Genomic DNA, 27979 nt, shown 5'->3' with positions numbered 1-27979 from the left:
CTTTCTAATTTGTTGACAAGGTACAGAAGCCATTTGTGTTGTGGGGAGTAGGTGAAGCGGCACGACCCAAATGTAGGCTACAGCTGATGGACTGTAATTATTGGCTACAGCAGGAAAAAACGATCTTGTCATCTAACTAGAACAGGGGTGGGCAACTGGCGGCCCGGGGGCCACATGCGGCCCCCATCAAACCCTCAACGTGGCCCTCAGGCCAATTTTTACATATCAATCAATTAATTGGCAACATGAAGAAAACATGACAAAATCTGCCATGAAATCATGAAAACCAGAAATATGTCCATAATAATATTTGATCACTGGTATATGTTGAGTTACATTTGAGACATAATTGACTGTAATTGTTTTTTTTGTATGCTACAATTTGGCCCCCTGGCAGTGAGAATTAAATGGATGTGGCCCTTGCTGTGCACGAAGTTGCCCCTCCCTGAAGGAGCCTCATCGTACGCTTGCAGAATTCGTTGACTTCCTTGCTATAAACGGTATCTTCTCATTGGCACATTAATATTGAAATTCAACCATTAATGCAGCTTCACAGGTCACCCCCCCCCCCCATACTTTATTAAAGTCAAGATATGTTGGCCTACTCCTAAAACGTGACTAAGACAACTAAGCATCGGAAGTTGTTTAATATTTGTTGACGTTTTAACCTGCATAGCCAAACTAACACTGTCCTGCAGTTTTATCATTTAGATTTGTATTGCTAAAAATACTGATATGCACATTATTTAATTACTTTATACTACACAAGTCTTTAGCTAGAAAGTAATTCCATCATCTAGGCTGCCACACTTCCCTAAATGACTTCTAGTGCTTTCTTAATTGAATTCTGATTTTGAGTTATTCTGGCTTTATGGGTAGCCTTCGTTTCTTATTTAAGGGTTTGATAACACCTTGATTAAAAAAAAAGGTAAAAGCCAATATGCAATAATCTAAATAGAAAACCTGACTTGTATGGTTTTATATTATTATTACTTACCTTTTTATGGATTGTATAACCAGCATGTATGCAACACTATTTGCTGATTATCATCTAAATGTCTACAAACCAAAATCCATTCTTGAATATACCTAAACTGCAAGGAAAAGTTTATTCTTGACACACAAAACTGCAGCATAAGTAGGACACCATTGATCTAGTCTGCCCTTCAAAGTGAGTAAATGAAAGGATAGGACTTGAGCTAATTCCACATAATTTAAACTAATCCAAAATTCAATTCAATTCAGCCATAAATAAGAACAGGCCATATGAATGACTACATAAGGTATTTATTTATTTAACTGTTGTAATCCAAAAGCAATTCAATTACTTAAAATGTATAAAAAAAGAATAAAATCACATTTAACTGAATAAACAGTTGTCAATAAGCTTTTTGTGAAACTGTGTTGATTGTGTAGCCTTGTTGTATTTCTGAAGTATGTCAAATTAATTGCACAGAATTATTCATTAATGTGGCATGTAGTGAAAATAGTTTTGGAAAATGCCAATGTTGACTCAAAGATGACTAAACACACATTCACACAAGCAGGTAGCAATCACACACACACACACTCAGCATAGTTTATCGCTTCTTTTTGCTCTCCTTCTTTGGTTTCTGTCGAATCTGTGGTGCTGGTCCTTTAGGTTTCTTCATCTGTTCAGTGACTTTGCCATCAGTGGACTCAGTCTCTTCCTGTAGAGCACAAACAGGAAATATTAAACACCCTGTAATTTCAAAACAAATCCTCTGAGTCATTTTAATTATATGACTGGGAGGCATAATTAGACGTGTGTTTGGGAGATTTCTTTGGAGTCTGCTTTTCTGTCAGTTGCGCTCTCATACATATCATTTCTTTTGTTATGTCCTAATACCATTTCTGTTTTGTTCTACACTATGGCATAACAAAATAATATGTGATGTATATATTTTCACCTCTCAAAAATTGCTTGCACTCTGTTAACAGATCTCATTCAAACTCAAATATACACACTAAACAAAATAAGTTCGGACACTTCTCCTCTGCCAGTATTGTTTTACCAGCAAGGCAGAATAATAACAGACTTCTGTAAAGAATGAAATGGTGTCTCCCGTTGAGATTGCATCTGATGACAATGTCTGAAAATGTAATAACTAAGCAGTGCCAGTGAATTTAAATAATCAGACAGTCGCTAGAATGGAGATTGTGAGAGTAGACCTTGGTGGTTATATTTCACTACCAGCCGAAGTGACACTACATCAAACAAGTCTACTTCACTTGAGATATCAGGAAAATGTATGTATTGCATCATACGTAATTGGCATCCTTAATCATTTCATTTAAATAATATCTAGCTGCATACATTAATGGTAGGCTATGTGCACTGACCCCGATTCTGGATAAGAAAGTAAAGCACACAACCCTCCTGTTAGTTCGATTTTTGTGTGGACTTTCAACCAAGTTCAATCCTTTTCTTGGTGTGTACCTACGTGTTCATGTCCCTTGGATATGGGTAAGATGACAGCCAGGATGCAGATCAGCTGAAAGATGGCACCCAGAAAGAGACCATAGCGCAGCAAGCTCTCTAAAAAGGTGGGCTCAGGGACCTCTGGAGGGGACAGATCCAGCTCTGCAGTCATGATGCTGCTGAAAGTCTATTCTGTCTGTGCAAACATCAGGATCAAGGTAAGCATGTAGAGAAACAACATGTCTTTTGTCCTAGAAAGTTGCAGTGGGTATTTTATCTTGACTGTGAGACAAGTTCCTCTGTGGATTCATCCAAACAACAAACAGCCTCGTAGACGTGGATAAAATGCAGTTTCTTACCTTGCGTATGACAAAAAATGACAACATAGAGATTTATATCTTAACATTCTAGTTTTAGTTACCTCATGTTTATATTTACAGTATATGGTTACAACGCAGCATCATGCAACGTATTCTAGTAAATCATTGTGGCTATCTACTTCAATGCAGAGATATCACATACGGAAAATAACAAAACTGTGTGACAGAAAGCTTACCAGCTGCAGGTGTAATTCACTCGTCTGTATCGTAACAGGTTAACATCAAATATAAAGCACAAATATCCACTAAGCTTTGTAAAGGAAAAAGCTTATAAGCTCAGATAGCACAGGAAAAAAAAACACACATATCAGTGGAACGGAAATGACATCACAAACATTCACCACACTTCCTGCATCCGAGATTGATTTGAATGTGGCGCTCTCTAGCGTTTGTTGTTTGCTAAAGCGCTCAGCTGGTGAATTTCACTAAAACAGATGTTTAAAGTACCAGAATTATGTTCAAACAATGTTTTCAACTATCAAAACCTTGGAGGTGAGTCTTCTGAGTGAGAACTTCTAAATGTAATATGAAACATGTGTAATGTAAGTGTATTTTTACTTTTTTATTCATGTTACCCACACTGCCTTGTGGCCATTTGGTATTCACCATAAAAAAAACATGCATATGTTACTTGCAGACGATGAACTTTTTCAGTTAAGAACATAAAATAAATGATCTTTATGACAGGAAATACATTTTAAGGACAGTGAGGTGAAACAATGATTAATATAAACAGTTTTTCTTTAATGTAAAATATAAAATACATGTTCTCAAGCAGCAATGGTCAAACAAAGATACAAGCTGTTTGCTTAGGCTACAGTGTATGGGAATATTACAGGCTTACAGTGCTGACTTGGTTTAAATGTAACATTTTTGAGTGAGTTTGGAAGGTGGATATTGCCCCATCTTCTAACATACTCAGAATTTGCACAGAAGCACATTGTCATCTTGAAAATAAAAAATCTATATAGCTCTAAATTGACTTTATGGATTACCTGGACAGTCTTACTTAACTTTTTTTTTTTCATTAAAGAATGTATATTTGTAGGACATCAGTGCAGAATTCGATCTCCAGGATCAATCTCCATTGTGACCCTTCAGATCTCTTCTTATGATGTCATTCACTAAAAAAGAAAAATAAGGAAGAACAGGTTTGAGTGAGTTTTTATTTGAACAACTACAACAGCTGACTATTTTTATTTGATGTAATGTTCAAAACTACTCATGTTGTTTTCTCGAGGTTTCATATTTGTCATTTTTATACCTAAAGCCCCTTTCTGAATACTTAGTCAAACATTTTATTGATTTAATCTCATTCATTCTCAAATAACTTGATAGTTGGAGGGTCGGGAGACAACTACCAGTGGTATTTCTGCCGTTGCATGCAAAAGTAGACCAAGTATTTTCTAGCAGAGAGATTCTTTATGCCACAAAAGGTCAACAGGGTGTGCCTCGTGTTCTTATCATGCATTGACCTGTTCATGGTAGACATGAAATCTCTACAGTGTTTATGTTACATTTTACAATTACACTAAGATCCTCTAGATGGCACAATTTTATCAGTTTATGTGCATGTTCTGGAGCGCTCTGGAACCCCTTTTCCTGATGAAAAAATACCAATGAGGAAAGACAAATAAAAACATAAAGATATCACATTTCATTTTAACTAATTGCTGCTTTTTGTTGACACTAGTTATTGTGTGTTTTAATCTTATCTTGTTTTGTCAAGCACTTTTGGCAGCAGCTTTGCGTGAAAGTGGCAATAATTAAGTTTCTAAGTTTAATTTTGATGCTTAGCTAAATTGATTTATAGTTACCCGTTTCATTTTTACTCTAGTCTGCAGTAGAACCAACGACATGGCTGATACAGTACATTTCCTGCTTCTGTCTTTGATCTCAGAGGTGTAAACAGAAACACTGTCCCATGCATGCAGGGTTAGGGTACATGACTAGTTCTTTCACTTCAAGGTGATGTTTCCCGTTTTCAACTAAATCTTCCTAAAATACATGATTCTTTAGCATTTTCATTTTAAAAGAAATAAGGGACATGCTCAAAAAGCTGAGTCTATGCTTTCTTGAGTTTGTGTTTCAGAGAGAGTGAGAATAAAAGAGATAGGAAGGAGGATAGAGAAGCCCGACAGAAAACCACAAGGCAGGATTTGCAAACATTCAGTTGCTGCATGCTTTTATGCATTTGCAGACTGGACCACAATTACCTATCCCACTTACGTCACTCCTAGGTTAAAGTTTGTATGATTTTTGTGTGGGTTTTTTGTTAATGTTCTACCATGAATTCTCCAATGAATATACAGTTTTTCAGGAGTTAACAAAAGCTTTGCATTGAAATATTGCAAGGGATGAATTTTTTTAAATCAAGACAATGGCGGAAATACCAGTCAGATTTGGAGAGAGAAGTATTTATGGCTTACAGAAAGCTTAGCATATCTTGTCAAATTCTTAGTTATACAAACCTGAACATGCCAGTGGCAAACATGTTTCGTGCAAGTATTTTGATCAGGCACAGTTTAACAAGGCTTATGTTGCAGCCCTTGCAGGCCATTTCATGGTCAATAGCTGAAATCATTTACTGGACAAATTCTTAATTTGTTAATCATTTATGCACCACTATGTGTTGATAGAGCTTTTTATTTTTATTTTTAAAATACTCACCATCCTCCAGGTAAGCATAGCGATTGATCTCTTGTTTGATGGTAACCCTCTCTGGGGCTTGTTCGTCATGGTTTCCTCTATTGGAGCTGATCTGGGTCAAAGTCTGGCCATCAGGCTCCACTTGGATTCCAGCCCTCACTTGACTTTGACCTTGGACAAATCTAGAAGGTGGTGACTTCCCAAGTGATAACACTTTCTGCACCATACTTTCATGTCTTGACACCAAACAGGCCTCTAATGACTCGACAACCAGAGGATTTTCTTCCAGTTTTTCCTCAGGGGCAGAGTGGGAATCCATCTGGAAACCACAGTTGATGTGCTGCTGGTTTGCAGTTTGGTACACCATTGGGATGTTGAGGAGAGTGCTGGCTCTTGACTGGTAGTAGACCGGTTGGTTGTCTAGTGGGTCAGGGATTAGTACATGGGCCCTGGGGTCTACAGTGGTTAGATGATACAGGGTTGGCGAAACATTCAAGGCTTGAAGGTTTTTTTCCTGCTCCAGGGGATGATAAAGGGACTTCATTGACAGGCCAGAGAGAGACTGATTGTCTGAGTAGATGTATGAATGTAAGTCGTCGAGTGGCTCTGTTTTAATTGCTGGAAAACAAAAACATAACTTTGTGATGGACGATAAAAGACACAAGAGTACCAGTGCAGCAACAATACTCAGAACAAACACTGTAGATACAGTGTTACATAAGCTTGCTTACATGTTCCCAATTATGATGCTAACATGAGCATTATTCACTGGCAATTCTTTTTTATCAGTTTAACCATCTTATGCTAGCATCTTAACTTACTACAGTTTTCTTTTGACCACTTAAGTCAAGCTTTAGTTTAAGCTGATGGGCATGCTACTTGTTTTTAAGTAACTGGGTAAAAGCCCTGAAGAAGACCTAAAGCAGTTAAAAAATGTGGCTTTAAAAATTAGGTTTAGCCACTATAGCAAAGACTCTTATTAAATCATTTTTTCTTGTAACATTTTAACATATAGAGTTCTTGGATTGCCTTTATTTCAAAGCAAGTAACCAATGTCCTCGGCTGGCTAATCCAATTTTGACCTGATTGGGACACTAAAGGAAACATCAGGGGATTACCAAGGTTAGGATTTTTTCTCTGCTGAGCAAAAATATCTGTACAAAATGTTGGGCCAACATAGATGTTGAATTTTCTCAGTCTGTACGGTGGTGGACGTAATCAAGTAACAGACCAACATTGCCACCAAAGCATTTTATTTTTCATGCTCCAATGCTGTCCCAACCTATTTTACCAGAGAAGTCAACTTCAGTTGTTTCCTGAAATGCTTTTCAGCACAAATATCGTGGTGAGTTTTCATTTCAGTTTTGGAAATTACATTTAGGCGGCGAGACAGTAAGTGAAAACATAAAAGATTTCCGCCTTTTGGAGCAAGTGAAAGTAGTTCCCCTACTAAAAAAAAATGTTCTGGCTGCACTTGAATGCCAACAGCGTCTGAGTGACTCATTTCTTGTAAAACTGCGAAACATTACTGTGAATGATAATCACATAAGAAACCTTGTTGTAAATGCTTTCAGGTTGAGATTGTAAAGTGAGACCTTATCTATTTAAATATTTCCTTAATTCTCTTCATTTCACTTGGGAATGCATCGCAAACTGTTTAATGTTCTGCCAATGTTATTTTTTGTCTTGATTATATGGCATCAATTGAAATTCAAAGGTGTGAATGCATAGAAGTCTATTGCAAATGCAAGTATTTTAGCTTATGGGTGGGTACTGTTGACCTTGCAGTCACCTTCTCATTATTCAAAGGTAGAGGGCACCCTTCCTATTCCTGTAATAAAAGATTAAAGCTGGCTAATAGATAAACAGTTTACCTATTAAAGGAGTGTAGATGAAGTGCTGAGGCTGACTGCATTTCTTCTTCCCGTTGACGACGTAGAAGTTGACTTTAGCTGGATGGGAAATGGTCCGCTCTTGATACGGGGGGACCTCAACAAATAGCATGTTCTGGACAGGGATTCAAACAAGTGAAAATAAAAACACACTTTTGATAAGCTTTAATGTTGAAAGAGAGAATATTGCCAAAATCTCAACTAGTGTGTTTCAGATTAAAATAAGTGTCAAAAATGAAAAGTCATAGCAGGTTTGTTGACTTGAAATGTCGTCCTGAATTGTGTTTTGCCGCCAATTTAAGAATGTGGGAATTTGTATCAGTACCATAAAATGTACAAATAGTATGTAATTGCTAATATGATTAACCTTAATGCATGTATCAGCACAGAAATGTCAAAGTAAACTCACAGCTTGTGTTTTGTCTCTGTCTACATTGGCTTCTACCTCCCAGATTTGCTTTCCATCTGAAAGGAGAAGAATTACAGGGTAAAGGAATTAAAGCAATGAGAGTTTAAAGCAATAGGCGTTGACAAAAATAAGAAGCCTAAGACAGCAGCAAGTTATCTTAGAGCTAAGCTAAGCTAACATGCTGCCTTATATTTATATTTCTCAGGTTCTCTTTTATAGTTTTAGTGTGTTAGTCCCACCTCAGTTTTTACCTGCTGTTTCTGTTTGCTACCCACACTTTGAAACAAGAACAAAAAACAAAGCCTCTGCTCTGGGTCTAAATCTTTATCAGTCTGTCTAACCACATCCTGTTTCATAAAACCCCACGCCAAGCAACAGAGAGGCTTTACATACATTCGACTCTACCAATCCTGCTCTCATATCATTTAACCCAACAACTTTGTGTGGGCCGAAGGAGTTGCAACACTGTGAGAAATTTCCATCGACAAAAAGTTGTCACCTCCTGTTTAACAGTAAAGGTTTAAACTAATGTCTTATTCAATCAAAGCAAAAAGTGGAGGCTGATGGAAGAGGTGCGTCACTGTCACTGAAAGTGATGTTGCCCAGGCTTTATGCAAATAATCAAAAATACAAACGCAATTGTAGTAGGAGGATAACTCGAGCAGGATGTATGTAGGCCACAGAGAAACTGGTAATGTTCAAAATATGAGTCTATTTAAAACAGCAGCTAAATATACAAACATGAAGCCATAGCCACATACCGTTCTGTAATCGTCAGTAGCTTTCCTGATAATGACACACAGAATAAAAGGAATAGTTCCACACATATGCCTTTTGGTAAGCGTTAAGTTAAATGCGGGTACCACTCTCAGGTTTGTACAATATTAATGCTTACACATGGAGCTGCTTAACCTAGCTTAGCATAAAGACGAGGCATGATAGGAAATGGCAAGTTTGGCCCTTTCCAAAGGTATTAAACCTGTCCACCATCAGATCTATAAAACATGTTTCTATTAGGACGGAAATAATTCTGATGGTTCTGTATGACTTACTAAAGCAACAAGATGATTAGCAAACAGGATTTTTTTGTTCTTGTTGCCTTTTTTAAAAGATAATTTATTAGACTTTTTACCTTTAAATAGGAAAGCTAAGGAGAGGCTTTTTATGAAACGCTCACCAAGAAAGTTAAATTAAAAAAGAAAATGCCCAAAGTTACAAATTAAATACAGCTTGTAATTTAAAATTCAAGTCCTCACGTTGTGTCTTCTCTGAGAATACCACTCTGGAGTCTGATGTAAAATTCTGTCCAGTAAGGACCATTTGTTGACCACCAAGTACAGAGCATCGATCCAGGTCCTGCCTCTCCACCGCAGGCCACTCCTGAGCTGAGCGCTGGGCTGAGGAAACAGAGGGACACCGCTGTATTAAAGACAAGAGGTAAGGACCAATCATGGGCAAAATGGAGTTGTAGTTGGTAACTCAAAAATGTCAAGCACTCACACATAGATAGTCAGTGGATGTATCATCAAGTTAAAAACCTTGGTGGTTGTTAAAATGAGTGTTCATAATCTATAGGGCTTCCTAGACTAATTGATGTCAGAAAATTAGCCTTTGATTGCTTTAAAATCAAAGTTTTCATTGCTAGAGGGACGATGCATGCTTTTAAGTAGTTTGAAAATGCACCTGGTCCAGTCATGCAACTTTAACCAGAAACATAGACAAATGCAGATACATTAAAGTACTTTAAAATAAAGTACAATAAAAATAAAATAAAGTTCCAGGAAAAAAAAAAAACAACAAGATGCAAATTGTCAGGAACTAAAACCTCCTTACAGCATTCAATGGGATCAGAAGAGACTTGAAGGGAGACGAGCTGGCCTCCAGGTTCGGGAATGTGGACACGGAACACCAAACGCACACGTGTGTTTTTGCGCCCAATGTCTGTTTCACCGTTTCTCAGTTCAATGTCGGCATTTCTCAACTTCAGGATTCCTACACAGTCAATCCTGAGAAATGAAAAAAGGGAAAGCATAAGAAGAATATTGGTCTGAATTTGGGCAAAAAGTGAGGTTGTCGCAATATTTCTCTACTTTATGTGTGAAGATACTCACACATAATGAATACTTTTTTTATCGGGGGAGTACAGTACCTCTTAAACAGAATATAGCATGAAGAAATACACATATAAAACATAAACAACAGGTACAAAAAGTGCAGAATATTGCACTCTCATTCTCTCTTTTTTTTTTGCTACTCACGTCACTCTCATGTGGTTCTTTGGCTCTAGGGGGATCTCCAACACTTTGGTGCCGTTGTCGATCCTCTCCCTGCTGGGTGTGGTGACTGTCTTCCCTGTGATGCGGTGGACCTGGTAGAAGGCATGCGGTTTAAGGAGCCTCTCATCGGCTGTCCCTATGAAGACCTGCAGCCCCAGTGGAGCTGTGCCTTGGTATCCACGGAGCTGGTAAGGGCAACAAAGTTGATTAAACCCATGCTTCACACTTCACACACCTCACACTTCACATCCATTTTCCCTGTGGGGGTGATTTCACTAGTTTCTATCTAACTGGCATAGCAAGAACGCTGCTTTGCATAATTCATTTGTGCAGCAGTGTCAGGAAAACCTGCAGTTGTGGCTTATTAAGAACTACTTGATCAGCTTATAAAACAAACCAATTTACCAATACTCAAAGGAGATATCTTTATGACAGGTTTAGAACTACAGGTTGTACTTTTTTAGCTATAAAGCAGTGCATGTTGTAAAATAAATGTCAGTGTGTTGTAGAAGTATTGAGGCTATGTCTTCATTTGCATGTCTGTCACCTTTACATAAATACAAAATAATCCAGGAAACACCACCATATACATTTACTCTCCTGCTACTTAATTTCTCTTCTACAAAAGTGGCAGTGACATGAAATGAAGGTAACCCTTTCTTCCTTGAACACCTAAAACTCCCATATACAAGCACCTGTATTTCTGGATGTCCTCCGTTGGGTGTCTTCACAGCTCCACGGCTGCCTTCGGTCTCATAGTGAGCTCTGTGGTAAGACTTTGGATGTTGCCGGATGAGAAGCTCATACTGAGCTGACTGACTGGCCAATGGCCACTCTAAAGATGGAAGTGGAGCCATGGAGAGACCACTGGGGAAAAGACAGAAAGGAAAGACAACACAAGTCATTACATTCCAGAATGTCCAAAAACTTTCACTGGGTATTGTAGTTAATTTCACAGTTTCTGAAATAAATGATGTGCTTCATTGAGAATAATTCATGCTTACATTACTAGAAAGACATTAATTCTCCATCTGATCCTACATCAATTGAAGGAATCACCAGTCAATACATCAGTCAAACATGACATATTATCAGCCCCATGCAAATCAACTTCTTCTTTGCCGCTCCAAAATAACCAAAATTTCCCTACATTGATTTATGCTCTTTTTCAGATAAAGCTGTGCGTCAAACTATGTAATAAAATAGGCATGCACCAATGAATCGGTTGAACATCAGTAACTAGCCCAGTTGACAGACATCTTCCCATCGACTCATAATTCATTCACTGATGTCAGTAGTCGATGTGTATCTGTTGTGTTACATCAATTTAATGCTGAAAAGCTGGTATACCTAACTGCTTATTCAGAGAAGAGGATTTTTTTGACACCTCTAATTTGTTTTCATGGTCAAAAGTTGGCAGTGTGGAAGTATAAAAGCATATCTGACAAAGATCAGTGATATGCAGTTTGTAAGACATGTTCCACTGACGTTTCAAGACGAGGCACTACAAGCCAAACTTAAAACGCATCCAATTACATAGCTCATTTGAAAAACAGACACAAGAAATGCAAATATATCATGAATAAACATTAGTATTGGAATCAGCTAAATTGTTATCTTAAACTTTGGTATTTGATTTTGACAATTGGTGCATCACTATAACACATTAATGTGCTTCATAACCTTAAGGGCACTACAACAACAAACAGGCAATCATATCACAACCAAGAACACATCTATATCTATCCAGTATCTCATGGTTGGTTTTAGTGTCCTACAATACGCAATGTCCAATAATTTCAGCAGTACCTGAAAGGGAAAAAAATGGTTCCAAAGTAATTCCAAAATATTTTCTATAAGTAGTAAGAAAACATAAACACACCTGAATGCTCCATGGTGCACTTGATGGGGAGTGGGCCACACAGACGGGATCACAAAGAAGGGTTCAGACTTGACTTCTGGAGCTCCTGCCCTGCTCATCCTCTCCGGCCTCAAGGCCCAGTCAAACTCCTCTCCATACACACAGTCCTTTCTCTGGACCTGTCTGTGTGCATCTCGCACCTCCCCAGAGGTCATCACTCTGGGTAGACTGGAGCTGAGGCTGCTCAGCATCTCCTCCAGGCCTGGGGTAAGGGTCTGAGCTTGGGGCTGGAACTCGGCCTGGGCCGGGTATTGGGGGAGGTAGTAGGACCCCTGTTGATCGTGGGGCGACGGGATGGGGCTGGGGCTCCGAGAGCGCTGCTTAACAGGAGTGCCCCCATGACAGGGCCTGGCTGGGTCATAGGAGCGTTTACCATGTGGGGACACAGAGCGGGAGCGCTGGTGGGGGAGTGGTGAGGCGGTGCGTTGGTGCTGAGGTAGAAGATAGGTCTCGTCAGTGATGCTGTTATGAGGCGAAGCGCCTGGAGAGGAATGGGCAGAGGAGGTGTTGATGCCTTGGAGGCCGGGGCAGAGGTCTAAGGCGGATAATGTCATGCTACAGTTGCCTCCAATTGAAGGAGAGACGCTGGGTGAAACCAAAGGAGAGTACGCCTCTGCCGGCCAACCTGTGGAGGAGTTGCTGCTGGCAGGGCTCACACAATCCCTGTACAGCCCCGGGGCGATGGTGCCGGGGCTCGGCTCCAAGGTTTGAGAGCTGAAGGAGTCTCCCGATGGAGTGATCTCAATCCTGGGGCTGGGAGCAGGAATGATCCCCAGTCTTGACGTCAGCCCCAGAGAGTCCAGCAATGCCCCTGACAGGTGTTCTGTGGTGGAGCTGTGAGAGGAGGGGTCCTGACTGGAGGCTGGCTGATTGGAGGTGGAGATGTAACCTGGGTGAGTGTCGACCACCAGCAGAGGAGGGTGCTGGTCGTTGTGAAGGAGAGCACCTGAGTCAACTGACAATTAAAGTAAGGATTAATCTTTGCACACAGTCCGGAGCACCTGATGACTTCACTTCTTTAAAAAATACACAGAGTAAACTATGACTAAGTTAAAATATCCCCTCTGTAGCGACTTTCCCTGAACAATGAAGCCGCTGAGAGTCTGAGGTTGGGCCTAATACCTTGTCTGACGTGCTTTCCAAAAGAATCCATGGTTCCAACACCCTCAAAAAAAACATTTTTAAACATTTTTAAATTTTTAATTTTATGTACACAGTTTTTGTCTGCTCTTTTGTTTTTACACAAATATGTAAAATGATTTTGTTTCAATAAAAAATTAAGTTTAATAAAGCATGTATGGCTTTGCCATGGTCTGAATTTAAGGAGTGGGCGAACCCTCTTTGATTTAAAATGAAGCGAATGCAGATAGGCGTTAAACCTGCGTTGTACTGGGGCGTTGGCTTCGACCTGAGTTGGTAAAGAAGGCATCCCAAGTACAGAGGCTACAGTTCAGTTGCACCAGTTGCAGGTTTGACTCCTGATCCAGCCTCCATTTGGAGCATGTTATTGCCCACTCTCTCTCCCCATATTTCCTGTCTCTCTAAAGTGGTCTTATCTAATATAAGCAGAAAAAAGTCCCAAAAATAATCATTGAAAACAGCATTCTTCCTAATGACCAGCAGGTAGCAACACCTCTGATTGCGAAAAAAAAGTCTAATTGTAAGAATTCAGAAAGAAAAAAGCCCACTTCCTAAGTTGTTGAGCAACAGCCACACAACAAGAATAGGGATGCATCAATGTGCGTCAGCACTGGCTTCAAAAATCCACATGGCTACTACCAATTTCTTGTAACAAAACTTTAGACAAGCTTATAAAAGCATGATCTTTTTTCCCCTAATCGACCAGTTAATGAACAATTCTTGTAGCTGTACGAGTATAATTTCTGAGTACACCTGATTTGTAACTATTTGTTTTACAGCCCTGTGAAACAGAGCGGTCCTTGTGGGAATAGTTACATGACACCTTTCTATTTATTTGCATAGCTGCCTTATTCAAAAACCAATGTATTAACATACAGTCTGCACATGTAACTTGAATGTTAGATTCAAGCTTCAATGGTTTCGTTTACTCTTGTGGAAAAACTGTAGCAAGGTCTTTTAAATTACAAACAAACATTAACTTATCTTCAATGCATTCATATATATACACAGTATATTAGTATTCATTGTACGTTTTTCAGTTTCGCTTTTTCTATTTTTTGTATCTTGATCTTTTCTTGTACTGTGTAACAAAATACCGATGACTTAGTCGTGCTCATCATTCTGCACAGTAAAGTTCAAACATTAAAGTGGAAAATAAACACACGTTTTTAGGGAAAGGGCAGCTACTTTTTTAAAATCTGTTACATTCTTTTTTTATGTTTAATTCCCGAGTCAGAAACAAGGTCGTGGTTGCTCTCTCTGAAACTTAATGACTCTTGAAGAGGTGTATTACAGAGAAACAGCAGTACCTGACAGCTAAGTGCTTCCTGATGGAAATCTCAAAGCCACTGCATGCTGAGACAAACTCAACACAAGGTCACCATCTCAATTCACTAATTATAAAATACTAAGAAGAAAACATCATTTTTTTTGTTATTTATATACAGTATACTAATGTAGTTTCTGCATACACACCTTTCTGACATCCGACAGGAAAATCCTCTCCAGGTGCATTATAGAGAAACAGGTCTGAAAAGTCCAGCTCCTCTTGACTGATGTCTTGATCCAGAGCTTCGGTGAGCCCCAAACCTTCAGAGGCCATCTCGAGCTTTACACTTTAAAAAATGTTCTCTTTTAAAAAACCCTTGTATTTTAAACAGGCTAACTTTCAAGCTTGGTAACTTAATTAGGCTGTGTGGAAAAAGGGAGAAACGGACGATTCAAATGTGTCTTTTTTCTTTCATAGATTCGTCTCAAACATCGACAGCTGCTTAAATAAAACAGCCAACACCACGAAATGAAGAATAACGAGCGGCGACAAACGTTTCCTGTCACCGCTGACGATGACGAGCAGACAGGAGGTGCGGCCCAGCTTATGTGTGTGTGTGTGTGTGTGTGTGTGTGTGTGTGTGTGTGTGTGTGTGTGTGTGTGTGTGTGTGTGTGTGTGTGTGTGTGTGTGTGTGTGTGTGTGTGTGTGTGTGTGTGTGTGTGATGACAGTACAGCTCATCTCCACTCCAAACACACGCGCCTCATTTCCTCCTGTGAAAAAACAAAACGCTGGCATAGTCAAAGTCCCGAACCCATTACCCCTCCCTTAATTAACTTAACTTGAAATGTTGATTAAATTAAAACTTTATAGGTAGGCATGAAGATTTCGATCTGGCATATATTTTTACATATTCAATCTAAACATATGTAATAGGGACAAATATGCACCTCTGTATCTCATTGTATTTTGTTATAATTACACTAACTTACCAGGCATACTGAGTGTCAGTTTTATAGTTAATATTGCATGATCATGGGACTCCATGATGTACTTGTGTTTGCAGCCCCTCCTTCCCTTTTTTTCTTCTTCTATTGCTATCTCTTTGTAGTGGTTTTGCCCCCTTCCTTCTCCCCTTTTGTATGATTTGTGGAAGAGGTGGGTTTCTATTGATTTGCCTAGGTGTTTATCTATAGCCATCTATTTACTTATTTTATTAATTTGTATATATATTTTTATTTTTGCTAGCTGTTGGTATATTGATTTTACTTAAATATCTTGTTGGCTATATCTTTTTTCAAACACATAAGCTAGCTCTGCACAGCAATTTAAGCCAGTTTACATGCAATCTAGACAATCTGTGTAGCGTATATCTGGAGCTTGCTGAGAAGTTAAATGAAGGTTTTTTTTTCTGTGCTTGTCTTTGTCAGGTATGCTTTGTTTTGTATGCAGTCGTTTTTAATTTCATTATGTTATAATGTTATACTCCCTTTGGTACGATATCCTGTGAGAGAGGATCTGGAGCGGTCTGGTAAGTTACATGGAGGGTTTTGTCGATGCTTTTCTTCAGTTCACAAAGGGACAGCCTTGTGAATTGGTGCCTGCTGCCAGCATATGGATTCAGCATATGGCAGTAGCTAAGGGACTCCTAAAGGAACATTTTGGAAACCTTCACTAAATAGCTATGCTTACATGGAAAGTGTTTTGACATTGCAAACAATAACGTCAGAGGATGTTACAGCACTCAAAGCCTACTTGTGGTCTGTGTGTGGCTGCTACAATGCAATGGAGGAGCTGCAGTACATACTGGATATGGCAACACACATGAGAACCATTGTCTCAAAGATGCCATATAAATTGCAGGAGTAATGAAGAACCACGGCTTATAACATCACGGAGCACACCAGCTACAGAGCTTCGTTGATTTTGTCACATTCATTGAGTGCCATGTCAAAATTCTGTCAGACCCCTTCAGTTCTGGGTTGGGCCGTTAATGGTCAGATTACTGGATGCAGAGCTTCCCTCTGCATGAAGCAGGAAGATCGGGATATCCACAAGCTTAAAGGAAGGATGCAATGTTCCTCAAAAACAAGCATTTGAACCAAAGATCTTATGGCTGTAAAAATATTTTTGAGTTTTGGCAATTTGGTCTATTGCAACATTTGACTCATTCTACAATTCACTTAGCAGACGCTTTTATCCAAAGCGACGTACATCAGAGAGTTAGTACAAGACAAGCAAGGATCTAGAAAAAAGGAATCAATGTCAATAAGAGCAAACGATCAGCTTTGAGTCTGATTGGACACACAGGTGCTGACAGGAATTGCACAGAGGCAAAGCACAACATTGACGGCAATTCTCTAATCAGTATAGTATAGAAATCAGTATAGGAACCATCTTAAAAGTATCAAACAAATCAAACAAAACCATCGTCATTACCATTATCATCATCAATAATATCGAGACTGTCGTCATCATCGTCATTAAGGTCGTAGGTATTCATAAAAGAGCTGCTTTTTCTTAAAGATGCAGAGGAACTCTGCAGATCGAATGGAGTTTGGTAGTTCGTTCCACCACCGGGGGGCGACAGAGGAGAAGAGTCTAGTTAGAGACTTAGGGCCCTGTTGTGAAGGTTGGCTCATTGTCTCTGTTGTTTGATTTGTTGTGTCTTCCTGGTATGAACAATGAGGGGCTGGTAGAGCCAAACTAGAGGTTTCTTATGGTGGTGCCATGTTATTGTAGTGTTTTGTATTGACTGTGGGTGTCACTGTAAGATTACAGCTCAGGTATAGATTTTAGGAGGTCACTGTCTAGGTCAGGTGTGTCATTCCAGAAGGACAAAAGGTTTTTGACTGCTTAAGCGTAAGGTTTTCCCTCATTGTAAGGTAGAATTTAGTTTGTTTCGAGTTTTATTAACTTTGTTGGGCATTTGGATTAATAAAAAAGTGTTTTAAGGAGGTGGGGGCTGACAGTGGAGGTCTGCAGCTAGACAGACCTGGGCTTTAACTGCAATCTGGTCTGGCAGCCAAACATTTGTATTTGTCTTTTCTCTGTCAGTGCTATTGTCTTATTTGCTCACATCAAGAATTCAAAGGAAAAAACAATGATTGTGAATGTATTGATTGTAAGAATGGATGATTGTATGCAGTATATGAATATTTAGTATACTCTGAACACATCATCTTCTGTTTCCTCATATAGTACTGAATACAGGAGTAATACTCAACAATGAATGATGATGAACTTTAATTGTCTTGTTTTATTTCTATTCAGGTTTCAAATAAATTAGCATAACCTTTAAAGATGTAACTCAAGAATCCGGTTTACACATATATATGTGTATACGTCAATAAAAAGAAAATTGCTTAAGAAAAGTCCCTGCAGTAATTAATTTGCCACTAGGTAGCAGCATTGTATTATTCCATCCACACAAACTGTTCTGTTGCTTTGGGATTTTTATTAATTTGGTCAAACGACCCCTTTAAACTATCATAAGGCTATATAAATCGTATGAAAATCGTATATAAATATAAATAAATTTTTATTTTATTATGACAATTTGTTTTATGTGACTTAAAGAAATTATTGATGAAAATAAAGATCATTATTCCTTTTTGTCAGTGTCTACAAGGAGTAACCATATTTCCCCATCTCAAAGATGATTAGCTCTTCATCCTAAAGGCTGCATCGTTCCTCATGACTGCTGAAGCCGGTGGGACTGGAGGCATTTTAACCTCTTCTGACTGCTTCACGTGTTGATCTCACCTGAGGTCACATGCGAGGCCACGCAGCAGTCATGTGAGAGTCATTGGAGTCGCATGAATCAAAGTGTGAAACTGTCACAGAGTCGCTGTCAGGAAAGGAACGGTGATAAGCTGTAAAAAGATGTCACTTACCTCTTTATGCAACCTTTATTAGCCATCACATCATCATATGTGCACACTGCTGTTATGAAGAGGGGGATCACTTATCCTTAAAGAAAAATAATAGCCTCTTATGTGTAAATGCAGTTAGGGTTAATGGTTACTCTATTGAATCGAGGTAATACAAAGTAATAAACTGCTCAATGGGCTTTCTTGACCAAAAAAGCAGCTTTTTCTTCTCTTGACGATTCCGCTATCGATACATTTTCTTCATTACATCAAAGGTTGAATATTACTGGAAGAAAAAAAACAACTTCCTTTTGACCACCATAGGACAAGAAAGGATTACTCCAGCAAGAATTGTAATCAACCACTGTACACTCTGGCTGGAATATGACACTCTCCAAGTAAGCAGAAATACTTAAAAATCATATTTTGGGATGACCCTACAACCTGTCTTCTAATGTTTACCCATTACAAGTTAAAAGTCTGGCAATTTATTTTTATTTAGTGTTCTGAGCAAAATGGCCTTCAAAGTGCACTCGGCTTTTCTGCAGAAACAAAATCTGTCAGTGATTGACATATATTGACTAATAAAGTTAAAGTTGAAGATATTTTATCTCATTAGTCTTCAGCTTCGATTGGAAAATCATCCATCTTCGATGAACCCAATAGCCACTGATAATACAGCAAAGGGTACAGATAGTTTCTTAATTTCTTAAGGTCAGTTAGTTTAGATACATTGGGTTTAATGCACTAAACCTTCTACATAATCCATTTAATTCTGAATTATTACACCTGCCTGTTAACTCAAGTATACAGCTGCAGTGGACAATGGTGTTTTGTAACATGACAAATTGTAGGCAGTATAGTGAAAGATATACTAACAGTGACCAACACTGATTATGATCCAAGGTTCAAAGATGAGATAGGGCCTTTTGATACAGCAACAATCAGTGGGTTTCTGTTCATTTTCTATCAGGGGCGGCAGCTGAAACACCTAACTTTAACCTTTTACCCCAACTTCCAGTAAAAACTGTATCTGTAGCCATTACTTTGAATACAATAGATGTCAGATGAAGCATCACTGGAATAACACATTTAACTTCTCAGCTCTCTGTTACTGTTGGAACTGAGAGGTGGGTTGGGGGGTAGCTTACCTTTCCAAAAGCAAATGGGATATTTAACGACTGAATACAATTAGTAACAGAGAGGGGGTCCAAAAGCTGCTCCCTTGTATTACTTAATAGAAAAAACAATTAGTAGACTTAGAAAAGCATTGATACTTGCCGCTAAATTAAGTGATAATAAAGTAAAGTGGCTTTTTTAAAATTATTCTTCAAGCCACACAGATTTACAATCTGCCCTCCAATCAACCGTTTCCCTGGAAACCTGTTTAAAATCTTTTTTTTTTTTGTCTTCATTAATTGCAGCTTAATGGCTTCTTATTTTTTGTTCCAAGACGAGGACAGTTTTATTCTTCAATAGAAGATGATATATAACTCCCAGTACCTGCAGGGTTTTTAATTTTTTAAGTGAAGTCAGTTTTAGAAATGTAGTTTGAGGGGAAACCGTTTTGATATAAAGGGATTAAAGACATTTCTTATGAAAAAAGTATTTGCTTTTGATGTAAAATTGAATGTGTACTGCTATTATCCCTATTGCCAATCGCTCTGAGAAGGAAAAACTCCCTTTTTCATTTCCACAGTAAGTCCAGATCCTGTGACGAGTCACAAGTGGATGTCTCTTCATTTCTAAGTAGTCACAAGCTTACATGGTTGAGGGAGCCTGCACAGAAATACATTATGCTACACTCAAGTATGTAAGCGCTCAGCTTTGTTTGAAAGCATTCAATCAAAATTAAATCATCTGGAGAGGATTTGGATTTACTTGTTGTAAAAATGCGTGGATTATCAAGAATTAGCCTTTAATGATCGCAATCCTGTATCGGGCCGAATCCTACAGAAAACCCAGCTTGTCTTAAAAATAGAAATAGACACATGTGAACACATAAAGCTCAGAAAAGTAAGCCTGTTAATACTTAGTAAAAACTCAAGCTGTATGAACTCCAAATCTCCCTAAGATTTTAAGACCAAATCTCGGCATTGAATCAGTTTGGAAGAAAAGAAAACAACCCCACCATGCAGTCAATACATTTACGTATGTCTTTATTTCAGTGAATAAAATATTTCTCTACACAAAACAATGTACAATATAACAATAATATAATCACATAGTATATACATAATGAAAAATAAACATATATGTGACCTTAATATTTATATATATATATATATATATAAGTTATTACAAGACAATAATCAGTTTGACTTTACAAACACATCTGAGGTAAAGAAATTGCATTAAGGTTAGAGGACAGCTGCCTTGGTCCACCATTCAAATTTATACATAACAACTGGTATTATGGTCAGTCATTAACAGTCATAAGTAATAGTTTTTTAAATAAGTTTGAGGTATTCATGGCATGAATTGTATATACATTACATGTATAATAATTTCTGTGTTTGTTTTTTTTCTATTTACAGAGCAGCAATACTAGGAGTCACTGGATCGTCAGCGCCATGGCAACAGAGGTATCATTTTTCTGTCACTAGAAGAAGAAGTGAATATGGATCCTGAGAGAGGAGGAAAAGAAGAAATAGTTCATTAGTGTGAATGCAAATGTATTGAACATGTAATGCCTAATTTAACTACATTTTCCAAGTAAAAAGATACTTAAATGCATTATTAACCTTTTTTTTTACTAGGGATATCGAAATTAAAACACAACTATGATGATTTGATGTAGCAAAGGATCATGGGAGCTGTGTCTAATGGTAAACCACCATTAAAAATCTTAAATGGTTCTGAGGATGGCTTTCTAATTGATATGTTAATAATAGGTTTTAAACTTAGGAATGTTTTCAGTGTAAAAAGAATAATATGGGTTTAAATGGGGAACTGATGCAGCTGAATTTCTCTTTTGTTGGTTACGACAGAAACAATTAACAAACAAGACATTTCTATATTTAAGCTAGGCTAACCTGCTAGCCGTAGCTTCATCTGCAACTAACACATAAGAAGTTAAATAGTATTTTAATCGCACTCTTAGCAAGACATAGATTTCCACAGATTTCAAGCTTTAAAAAAGTGAAAATGGAAATGCCAGATCTCTTCTCACCTCATCTCTTGATGAAGGCAACAGGCAGCTCTCTGTTGGGAACCAAAAGTCCTGAATGGATCACGTCGAGGGGCTCATTATCTGTCGCCACGATCTCATAGTCTCTGACCAACTGTAGGAGAGCAGAGCAGGATTATCATTCACTTAAAACTTTAAGACAACGAAAATGAGTGATGGCAGTGATAACAAAATCCATGGTTTACCTACTCTCACATATACAGCTTTAAATTGACCACTCATCCTACAGAATTCAACTATAAACTGAACTGTTCTGTGTCTGATCTTACCCAGCACATGGCCAACTGCAGCTGCAGCTCTGCCAGCCGCCGGCCGATGCACATCCTCTTTCCGATGCCGAAGGGAACGTGGGCAAAGGGGTTGATGGTGAAGTTCTCCCGCAGCCAACGCTCAGGTTTGAACTGCTTTCCTTCATCAAAGTACTCCTCGTTTGAGCCCAGTGCATGGCTGTTTATCATCAGAACTGTCTGTAAAAGGAGAACAAATAGTTTAAATAACAGGCTTTCACGTTTATATAAATATAAGTCTTTACTGTCCTTTTTAAAAAAGGTATTGGTTCCCATTGGATGCACTAAGCTTCAAATAAATACAAGTAAATTATACATCAAATTATTCCTAGCATAGGTTCAGATGCATCCATATAAGCAAACTAATACGCTTAGTACATGAACAAAAAAGTCAAAAGTATCTGAATTCACAGAAATTAATTCAATAATATGTTTGATTTCTTGAGAGTCCAGTTAGGACTCTGTGTTGTTGGCAGAATTGCACACACTATTAACAGTTGGCTCCATTTGGACTTTGTACAGTATGTGAGCTGGTTTTTGTAACACACTTATTTCAGACATAAGTCAAATGTAAATTAATACAGGAATGCAATCAGCTCATGTCAGGTGTATGGCAATTAGAAATAAGCCACTTACTCCTTTGGGAATGGCATAATCTCCCAACACAGTGTCTTTGTCCAGGGTCCTGCTGGTGAATGGGACTGATGGTGATAACCTGTAAGAGATTGAAAAGAGCAAAGTATGGGAATATGCTCTCAGTGAAGCTATAGTGTAGCATGACACACATGTTTAAGCTCTTTAACTGTTTTTCCCAGTCTAAAATGAGGCAGATATAATCTCCCGTCAGAGGCCATTTACATTCCCTGCGTGATGTGGTTATAGCACATGCCTTAAATAACATGACAACTTGTGACTGCATGAGTGGATGTGGGAAAGTGGACCATATAAGGTTAAGGAAGTGATCCGAACGTGACCAGACTGCACATTTTAAGCTGGGACCACTGGTTGTTATTGGTTATTCCCCTTTATCTCATGAAGCTTGTTTTAAATCAAGTCATGTGTGTGGCCCCTCAAACTGGGTGAAATCATTATGCAGTTAGCGGTTTTGATTTGAAACTAGGGATGGATTAGAAAAATCTTCTTTGTGGGTAAATGTTTGATGTATTAATTCATTTAAAGCTGCAAACTCTTTTTTTTTACTAAGATGCATAAAGTCACTGCAGTCCAGTGTCTGGTACCAAAGCAGTTTACGTCTGTAACGCTCATTTCTCAATTACTGCAACTGTGCCAGGTTGAAAATGTTAACGACTCGCCTTTATCAAGGCTTTAGCACAATTAGCCATGTAGCACAGCTACGCTGTGCTGCTAGCTGTCTGCTATCATTCATTTTTCAGCTACGTTCACTGAGGTGTAAGTCTCTAGATTTTTTAAAAATGAAAATATTTTTGCATTGTATGGTTAATTGTGACAACAGACTGTAGAAAATGTTGTGCAAGTTTTTTGTTCTGTGAATAAATTCTAGTATTAATATGTGACTAGCAGGTTGCTGCTCACTGTATCTGGCTCCTTAGCTCTTTCAGGTTCTCTGTAATGTGAAACTTAAGGCTTCAGTCTATTCTGCAGTCTTGGTATTTCCCACTTATTATATCATATGATGTAAGAGTAGTAGCAGCCTCACTGTAGCTGTTTTATATTCCATGACCTTGTTGTACTTTACCTCATAGACTCCTTGAGGCAGGCTTTGAGGTAGGGCATGCTCTTGATGTGCTCCCCACATGGGTCCTGGTCTTGAGGGACCACCTCTCTAATCTCCTCCAGCAACTTCCTCTGGGCACCGGGGTTACGTGACAGGTTGAAAATAGCCCACAGCATACTGTTGGCAGTCTGAGAAACATAAACACAGCCAGGGAGAGGGAGAGAGAAAGGGAGAGAAAAGAGGAAAGGAGTCAGAGAGTCAGAGAGAAGTGCATTCCTCAGTGGGGTCCTGAAAGGAGCTGAGGAATGTTTGGGGTTCCTTAAAGGCTCCTCAGTTACATCCACACCACATTCATTTTTCTGCTTTGAAGCACTGTAACTGTAGCACCTGTTTGTACAAGAGGCCAAACTGTTTTTTTTTCTTTCCCTTCTTTGAGGAAAATAGGTGAAAGCTTAAACATTAAAAACATTTACTGTTTATGGCCACGTGTTGGCGCTCTGCAGCTATGTGATAATAGAACAAAATAATAAATCGTGATTCATCAGTAATAGCTTGACATATCGTTTCTACTAAGAGCTTTCTTAGGGACACTTAGATAACAATATTGATACTACTTTTACACAGTGTCAGTCTGTCAAATTTTAGGCTACAACTAGCAGCCAGTTAGCCTAGCTTAGCATAAACTCTGGAGGTAACAACTAGCCTGGTTCCTTCAGAGCGTGATCCTAGTTTATTAAAATGATGTATTTCATTGAAAAGAATGATGTTGTGTCTTCACTGAGAGATTTCTTAACCTTTTTGAATGGACTTCCATCAGGCCTGTATTGATCTTCTCATTTGACTCTTGGCAAGAAAGCTATTCAGCAGCTTGTCATGCGAAGACAAAATGTAGGTTTGTAGTGCAACATACCGTCTCAACTCCTCCAATCTGTAGCTCTGTGATGGCTGCATACAGCTCCTTCTTCGAGAGGCAGCTGTTGTGTAAGATGTCACCGATCAAGTCATCAGGAGCTCTGATGGCATTTCTCTTCATCTTCTTGTCAATGTAGACTTTGGCTGAGTAAACAAGAAGCAGAAGATGTGTAAACATGCAAACAGAATAAGATCTATGTCACTTAAATGTGTCATTTAACTCTCTATATGATGTATTCAGAGTTTTCCACCTTTTGGGATTAATTCTTTGGTCCATGCCCTGTAGGATTTATGCATTTGATTGTATTGCGTACTAGTTACATAATATGTTACAGTAAGTGTCTATTTATAAATCTGTAGGTCTGATGTCTTATGTCCTTACATGACATCCATATGATATAGATGGTGTGAGACTATTTCTGTATGGCTGCTCCAGATACACTAGTTTGACCTCCAAGGGCTGAGCATCGTGTCAATCACAAGACAAAACAAACTACACAAACTTTATCAAACTGGCAAAAGCAGTAAATATGTCCTAAAGCTATCTCACATCACCTACAAGTACTTATTTATTTCTCTCGCAGTTAGCTCCAAAATCTTGTGACAATGCGTGTCTGAGAGTGTTTTTGACTAAGAAGTCGTAACTTTCAAATAAACAGTTCAACCAGATCATCTTCTCCCTCCCTCCAACCTCCAACCTACTTCAAATATTTGGCAGAGTTCTCCCTCTTAGGTCATGCGGTTTACTACGACTCTTCTCGCTGTTTACCCCGAGTGCCAAGTACACACACACACACACACACACACACACACACACACACACACACACACACACACACACACACACACACACACACACAAACCCCAGTGAGGCACCCGGTTCAAACCCACCCTCTCTCTTATCATCTCTTTCTACCTTCTGACGGGAACTGTTTTGTACATCATGTAGCGGTGGAGACACACTGAACTAGAACTTAGGGAACTGGGAGTGATTTTTGGTGTAATCATGAGGTGAAGAGGAGAATAATGTGTGTGTGTTTGTACCTGTGCTGAAAATGCGGTCCCAGGCTTCGGTGTGGTCCTGCCACGTTTTGGTTTTGAGGCTCTTGTGTAGCTCTACCGGTGTGACCATCATCATGCCGAAGGTGCTCATCATCTGCAGAAGACGACAAAGAGACAAAAAAAATCTTATCGTCAGCATCTCTCTTTTAAAATCTTTGATGCAATCCTTCTCAAGGTTTTTGTTCTTGCACCCGCTGCCCTGACAGACCTTTGAGAGCGCTCACTTATCTTGTCCTGAGTGTGTGTGTGTGTGTGTGTGTGTGTGTGTGTGTGTGTGTGTGTGTGTGTGTGTGTGTGTGTGTGTGTGTGTGTGTGTGTGTGTGTGATACTGGTTTGGCCCAGTAAATCCCAGTAAATACAGTGAGAGCGTCAGTGTGACACTGATAAACCTGATGAACTACGAACACTTTCTGCAGTTTCAGTCAGTCTTAAAGAATGTCCTCTCCAACAGTTAACACACACACACACACACACGAGGCTGATATGAGCAGAACAACAGCGGGTACTCACTGTTTTCACGGCTGTGATGAAGTTCATGGCTTCCTCATTGACTTTCTCCTGCAGCAGACCGAATCTTTTGTCGTAGAGGACAAGGCAAATAGCTGGACGACAAAGAAAGGCAAAGAAATTAGATTCTGAGTCTGAGTTTGATACTTACAGGTTCAGAAAGACTGACGTCTTTTTTATCTGATAAGCCATATCATAAAACTGGCACATTTTTTAAATTGGATGTCACTTGAAAACATGGCATTTGCATAAAAAAAATTGATATTTGTATGTTTAAGATACACTTTATTGATTTTGATAAAAACACAAAAATAGAGCTGAAATGATTGGTCCTCTATTAATGATTTAATCAGCATGAAATAAATTTACAATTTTCCCCACATGTTTAAACAAAGATGCCAAACATTACCATTTATTTCGAAACTGTACATTTGTAAAACAACCTTCAGATTGAGACATTAATCGGCAGTAGGATAATCATGAGAGCAATCTTAACTCGCAGTTTTTAAAGGATTAAAAGCACAAAACGTCTGAACTTACTCTCAAACGACCATTTATTCAGTTCGAAGTACAGGTCCTCAATCTTTCCACCCACGTTCGTTTGTCCAATTCTGCCAACGAAGTCTAGCAACACCTGCATTCACAGACAAACGCCATCAGTCACCAATAACCAAAAATAAAAGGTCTGAAATCTCAAGAATCTCTACCATACCTGATTTATCTTGCGATCGAGCTTCACGACCTCTGTGGGCTTCATGAGCTTCTGCTGAAAAGCGCTCCTCACTCTCTGCCAGTCTTCCCCCTCCCTGCAAAGCAACAGTGTGGATTCAGAGCGCGTTCACAGGAACCATTGTGCCTCTCTTTTAGCTGCGTCCAGCTGAGTTATGGACATTTGCCATAAGGATGAAGGAAAACGTGAAAAGTGTGCTTACAGAATAAGGAGTCCGTACGCCTCGTCCCTCATGTCTCTGTATGCTGTCCAGGGTTTGATCTCCAGCCTCTGAGGGTAGTTCCCCTCTTTCCTGTAGAGCGCCTCCAGCAAGCAAGGTGCGCCAATGTGCACCGACTCAAAGGAGCCCAGCTTCAAACGGAAAATCTTACCGAATTTCTTATGATAATCAACCTAGAACAATAAATAAAATACTGATTAATATCGATAAGAAATCTAAGATGAAACACATTTAAACCACTTTGTAAGTTTGGTTGCGAAATTTACTGATAAAAACAATCTGTCTGTATGCAGAAAAAAAAAAACAGGCAACTAAAGAAAATGTTGGTTATGTTACTGTACCAGAGCCTCGTGTTGTCTCGTCAGACCTCCTTTCCTCAGAAGTTCAACCAGACTGCCCACCAGGGGCCAGTTAGTGGGTCCTGGGATCGCGTCCAGGCTGTGCGCTCTGGAGGCAGCGTGCGGGCAGCACGCAGCTTCCACAGCATCCTTCTCCTCCAGGACGCACACTGAGGATGTGGGTTTGAAGTGCTGCAGCCCCACGGACTTCTTTTTCAGCAGCTCAACGATCTGAGGAACCTTTTGGATCTGCGCCCTCATCCTCAAATATGTAGAGTTGTTTTGAAAATAATGCGGAGTAATCTTGTGTTTCGCGGCAGCTCTTTCTTATTATCTTGGGAGTTTCTCGTTTCTTAGAAGTGTCACACCTTCACGCCAATATATATACCCCACGAGTGTTTATTCCTGCCTTCACCGAACCAATCAGGGGCTGGGCCTGCATGGTGTGGCCGTCGAGCCTACTATTCATTTATGGATCCACGTTGGGAGGATCGTATGACCCCAGAAAGACAGAGGAAGTGCCCTCGCCCCCCTCCGCTTTATAAATAAACACGCAGGCCACATTGGAGGTGACGCGGTTCGCTTGAACTGTGTTTCAGAGTGACCCGCGAAGGGAAGAACCGAAACTTTGGCAGAGCAAATACTACTGCCACACTTCTGCACCGTGGGCAAATATTTGACCGGTTGCAGGTTGTGTGTTTGCTTTGATTGTGTTTTGGAGTGTGTGTTCTTTGTAGAGGGGTGAAGGGGGGTAATCAGTGCAATTCTCTCTTCTGTCGATATTTG

General features: G+C 39.2%; 3 protein-coding genes across 3 annotated transcripts; all 3 read right to left on the bottom strand.

The window, feature by feature from the left end:
- Window positions 1-1267: 1267 nt before the first annotated feature.
- manbal (mannosidase beta like) lies at window positions 1268-3159 on the bottom strand. Its single transcript, XM_020629402.3, has 3 exons — window positions 3000-3159; window positions 2466-2639; window positions 1268-1691 (listed from the first exon to the last, which is right to left on the bottom strand). Exons 2-3 carry the CDS (start codon window positions 2613-2615, stop codon window positions 1581-1583), a joined length of 261 nt encoding a protein of 86 aa, XP_020485058.1. The 5' UTR covers window positions 2616-2639; window positions 3000-3159; the 3' UTR covers window positions 1268-1580.
- A 387-nt stretch (window positions 3160-3546) lies between these two features.
- Window positions 3547-14938, bottom strand: LOC109980853 (nuclear factor of activated T-cells, cytoplasmic 2-like). Its single transcript, XM_020629400.3, has 10 exons — window positions 14587-14938; window positions 11932-12925; window positions 10745-10916; window positions 10032-10234; window positions 9607-9779; window positions 9030-9170; window positions 7774-7829; window positions 7347-7479; window positions 5494-6090; window positions 3547-3947 (listed from the first exon to the last, which is right to left on the bottom strand). Exons 1-10 carry the CDS (start codon window positions 14711-14713, stop codon window positions 3901-3903), a joined length of 2643 nt encoding a protein of 880 aa, XP_020485056.3. The 5' UTR covers window positions 14714-14938; the 3' UTR covers window positions 3547-3900.
- Window positions 14939-20393: 5455 nt separating this feature from the next.
- On the bottom strand, window positions 20394-27638 carry cyp24a1 (cytochrome P450, family 24, subfamily A, polypeptide 1). Its single transcript, XM_020629431.3, has 12 exons — window positions 27197-27638; window positions 26838-27028; window positions 26618-26711; window positions 26446-26539; window positions 25909-26000; window positions 25381-25492; window positions 24335-24480; window positions 23446-23612; window positions 22365-22443; window positions 21711-21908; window positions 21424-21535; window positions 20394-20878 (listed from the first exon to the last, which is right to left on the bottom strand). The coding sequence occupies exons 1-11, from the start codon at window positions 27452-27454 to the stop codon at window positions 21425-21427; spliced, it is 1542 nt and encodes a 513-aa protein (XP_020485087.1). The 5' UTR covers window positions 27455-27638; the 3' UTR covers window positions 20394-20878; window position 21424.
- Between the last annotated feature and the right edge of the window lie 341 nt (window positions 27639-27979).

This window comes from Labrus bergylta, chromosome 5, assembly GCF_963930695.1.
Source record: "Labrus bergylta chromosome 5, fLabBer1.1, whole genome shotgun sequence".
Taxonomy (NCBI): Eukaryota; Metazoa; Chordata; class Actinopteri; order Labriformes; family Labridae; genus Labrus; species Labrus bergylta.
This window is presented reverse-complemented; position numbering and strand designations above follow the sequence as displayed.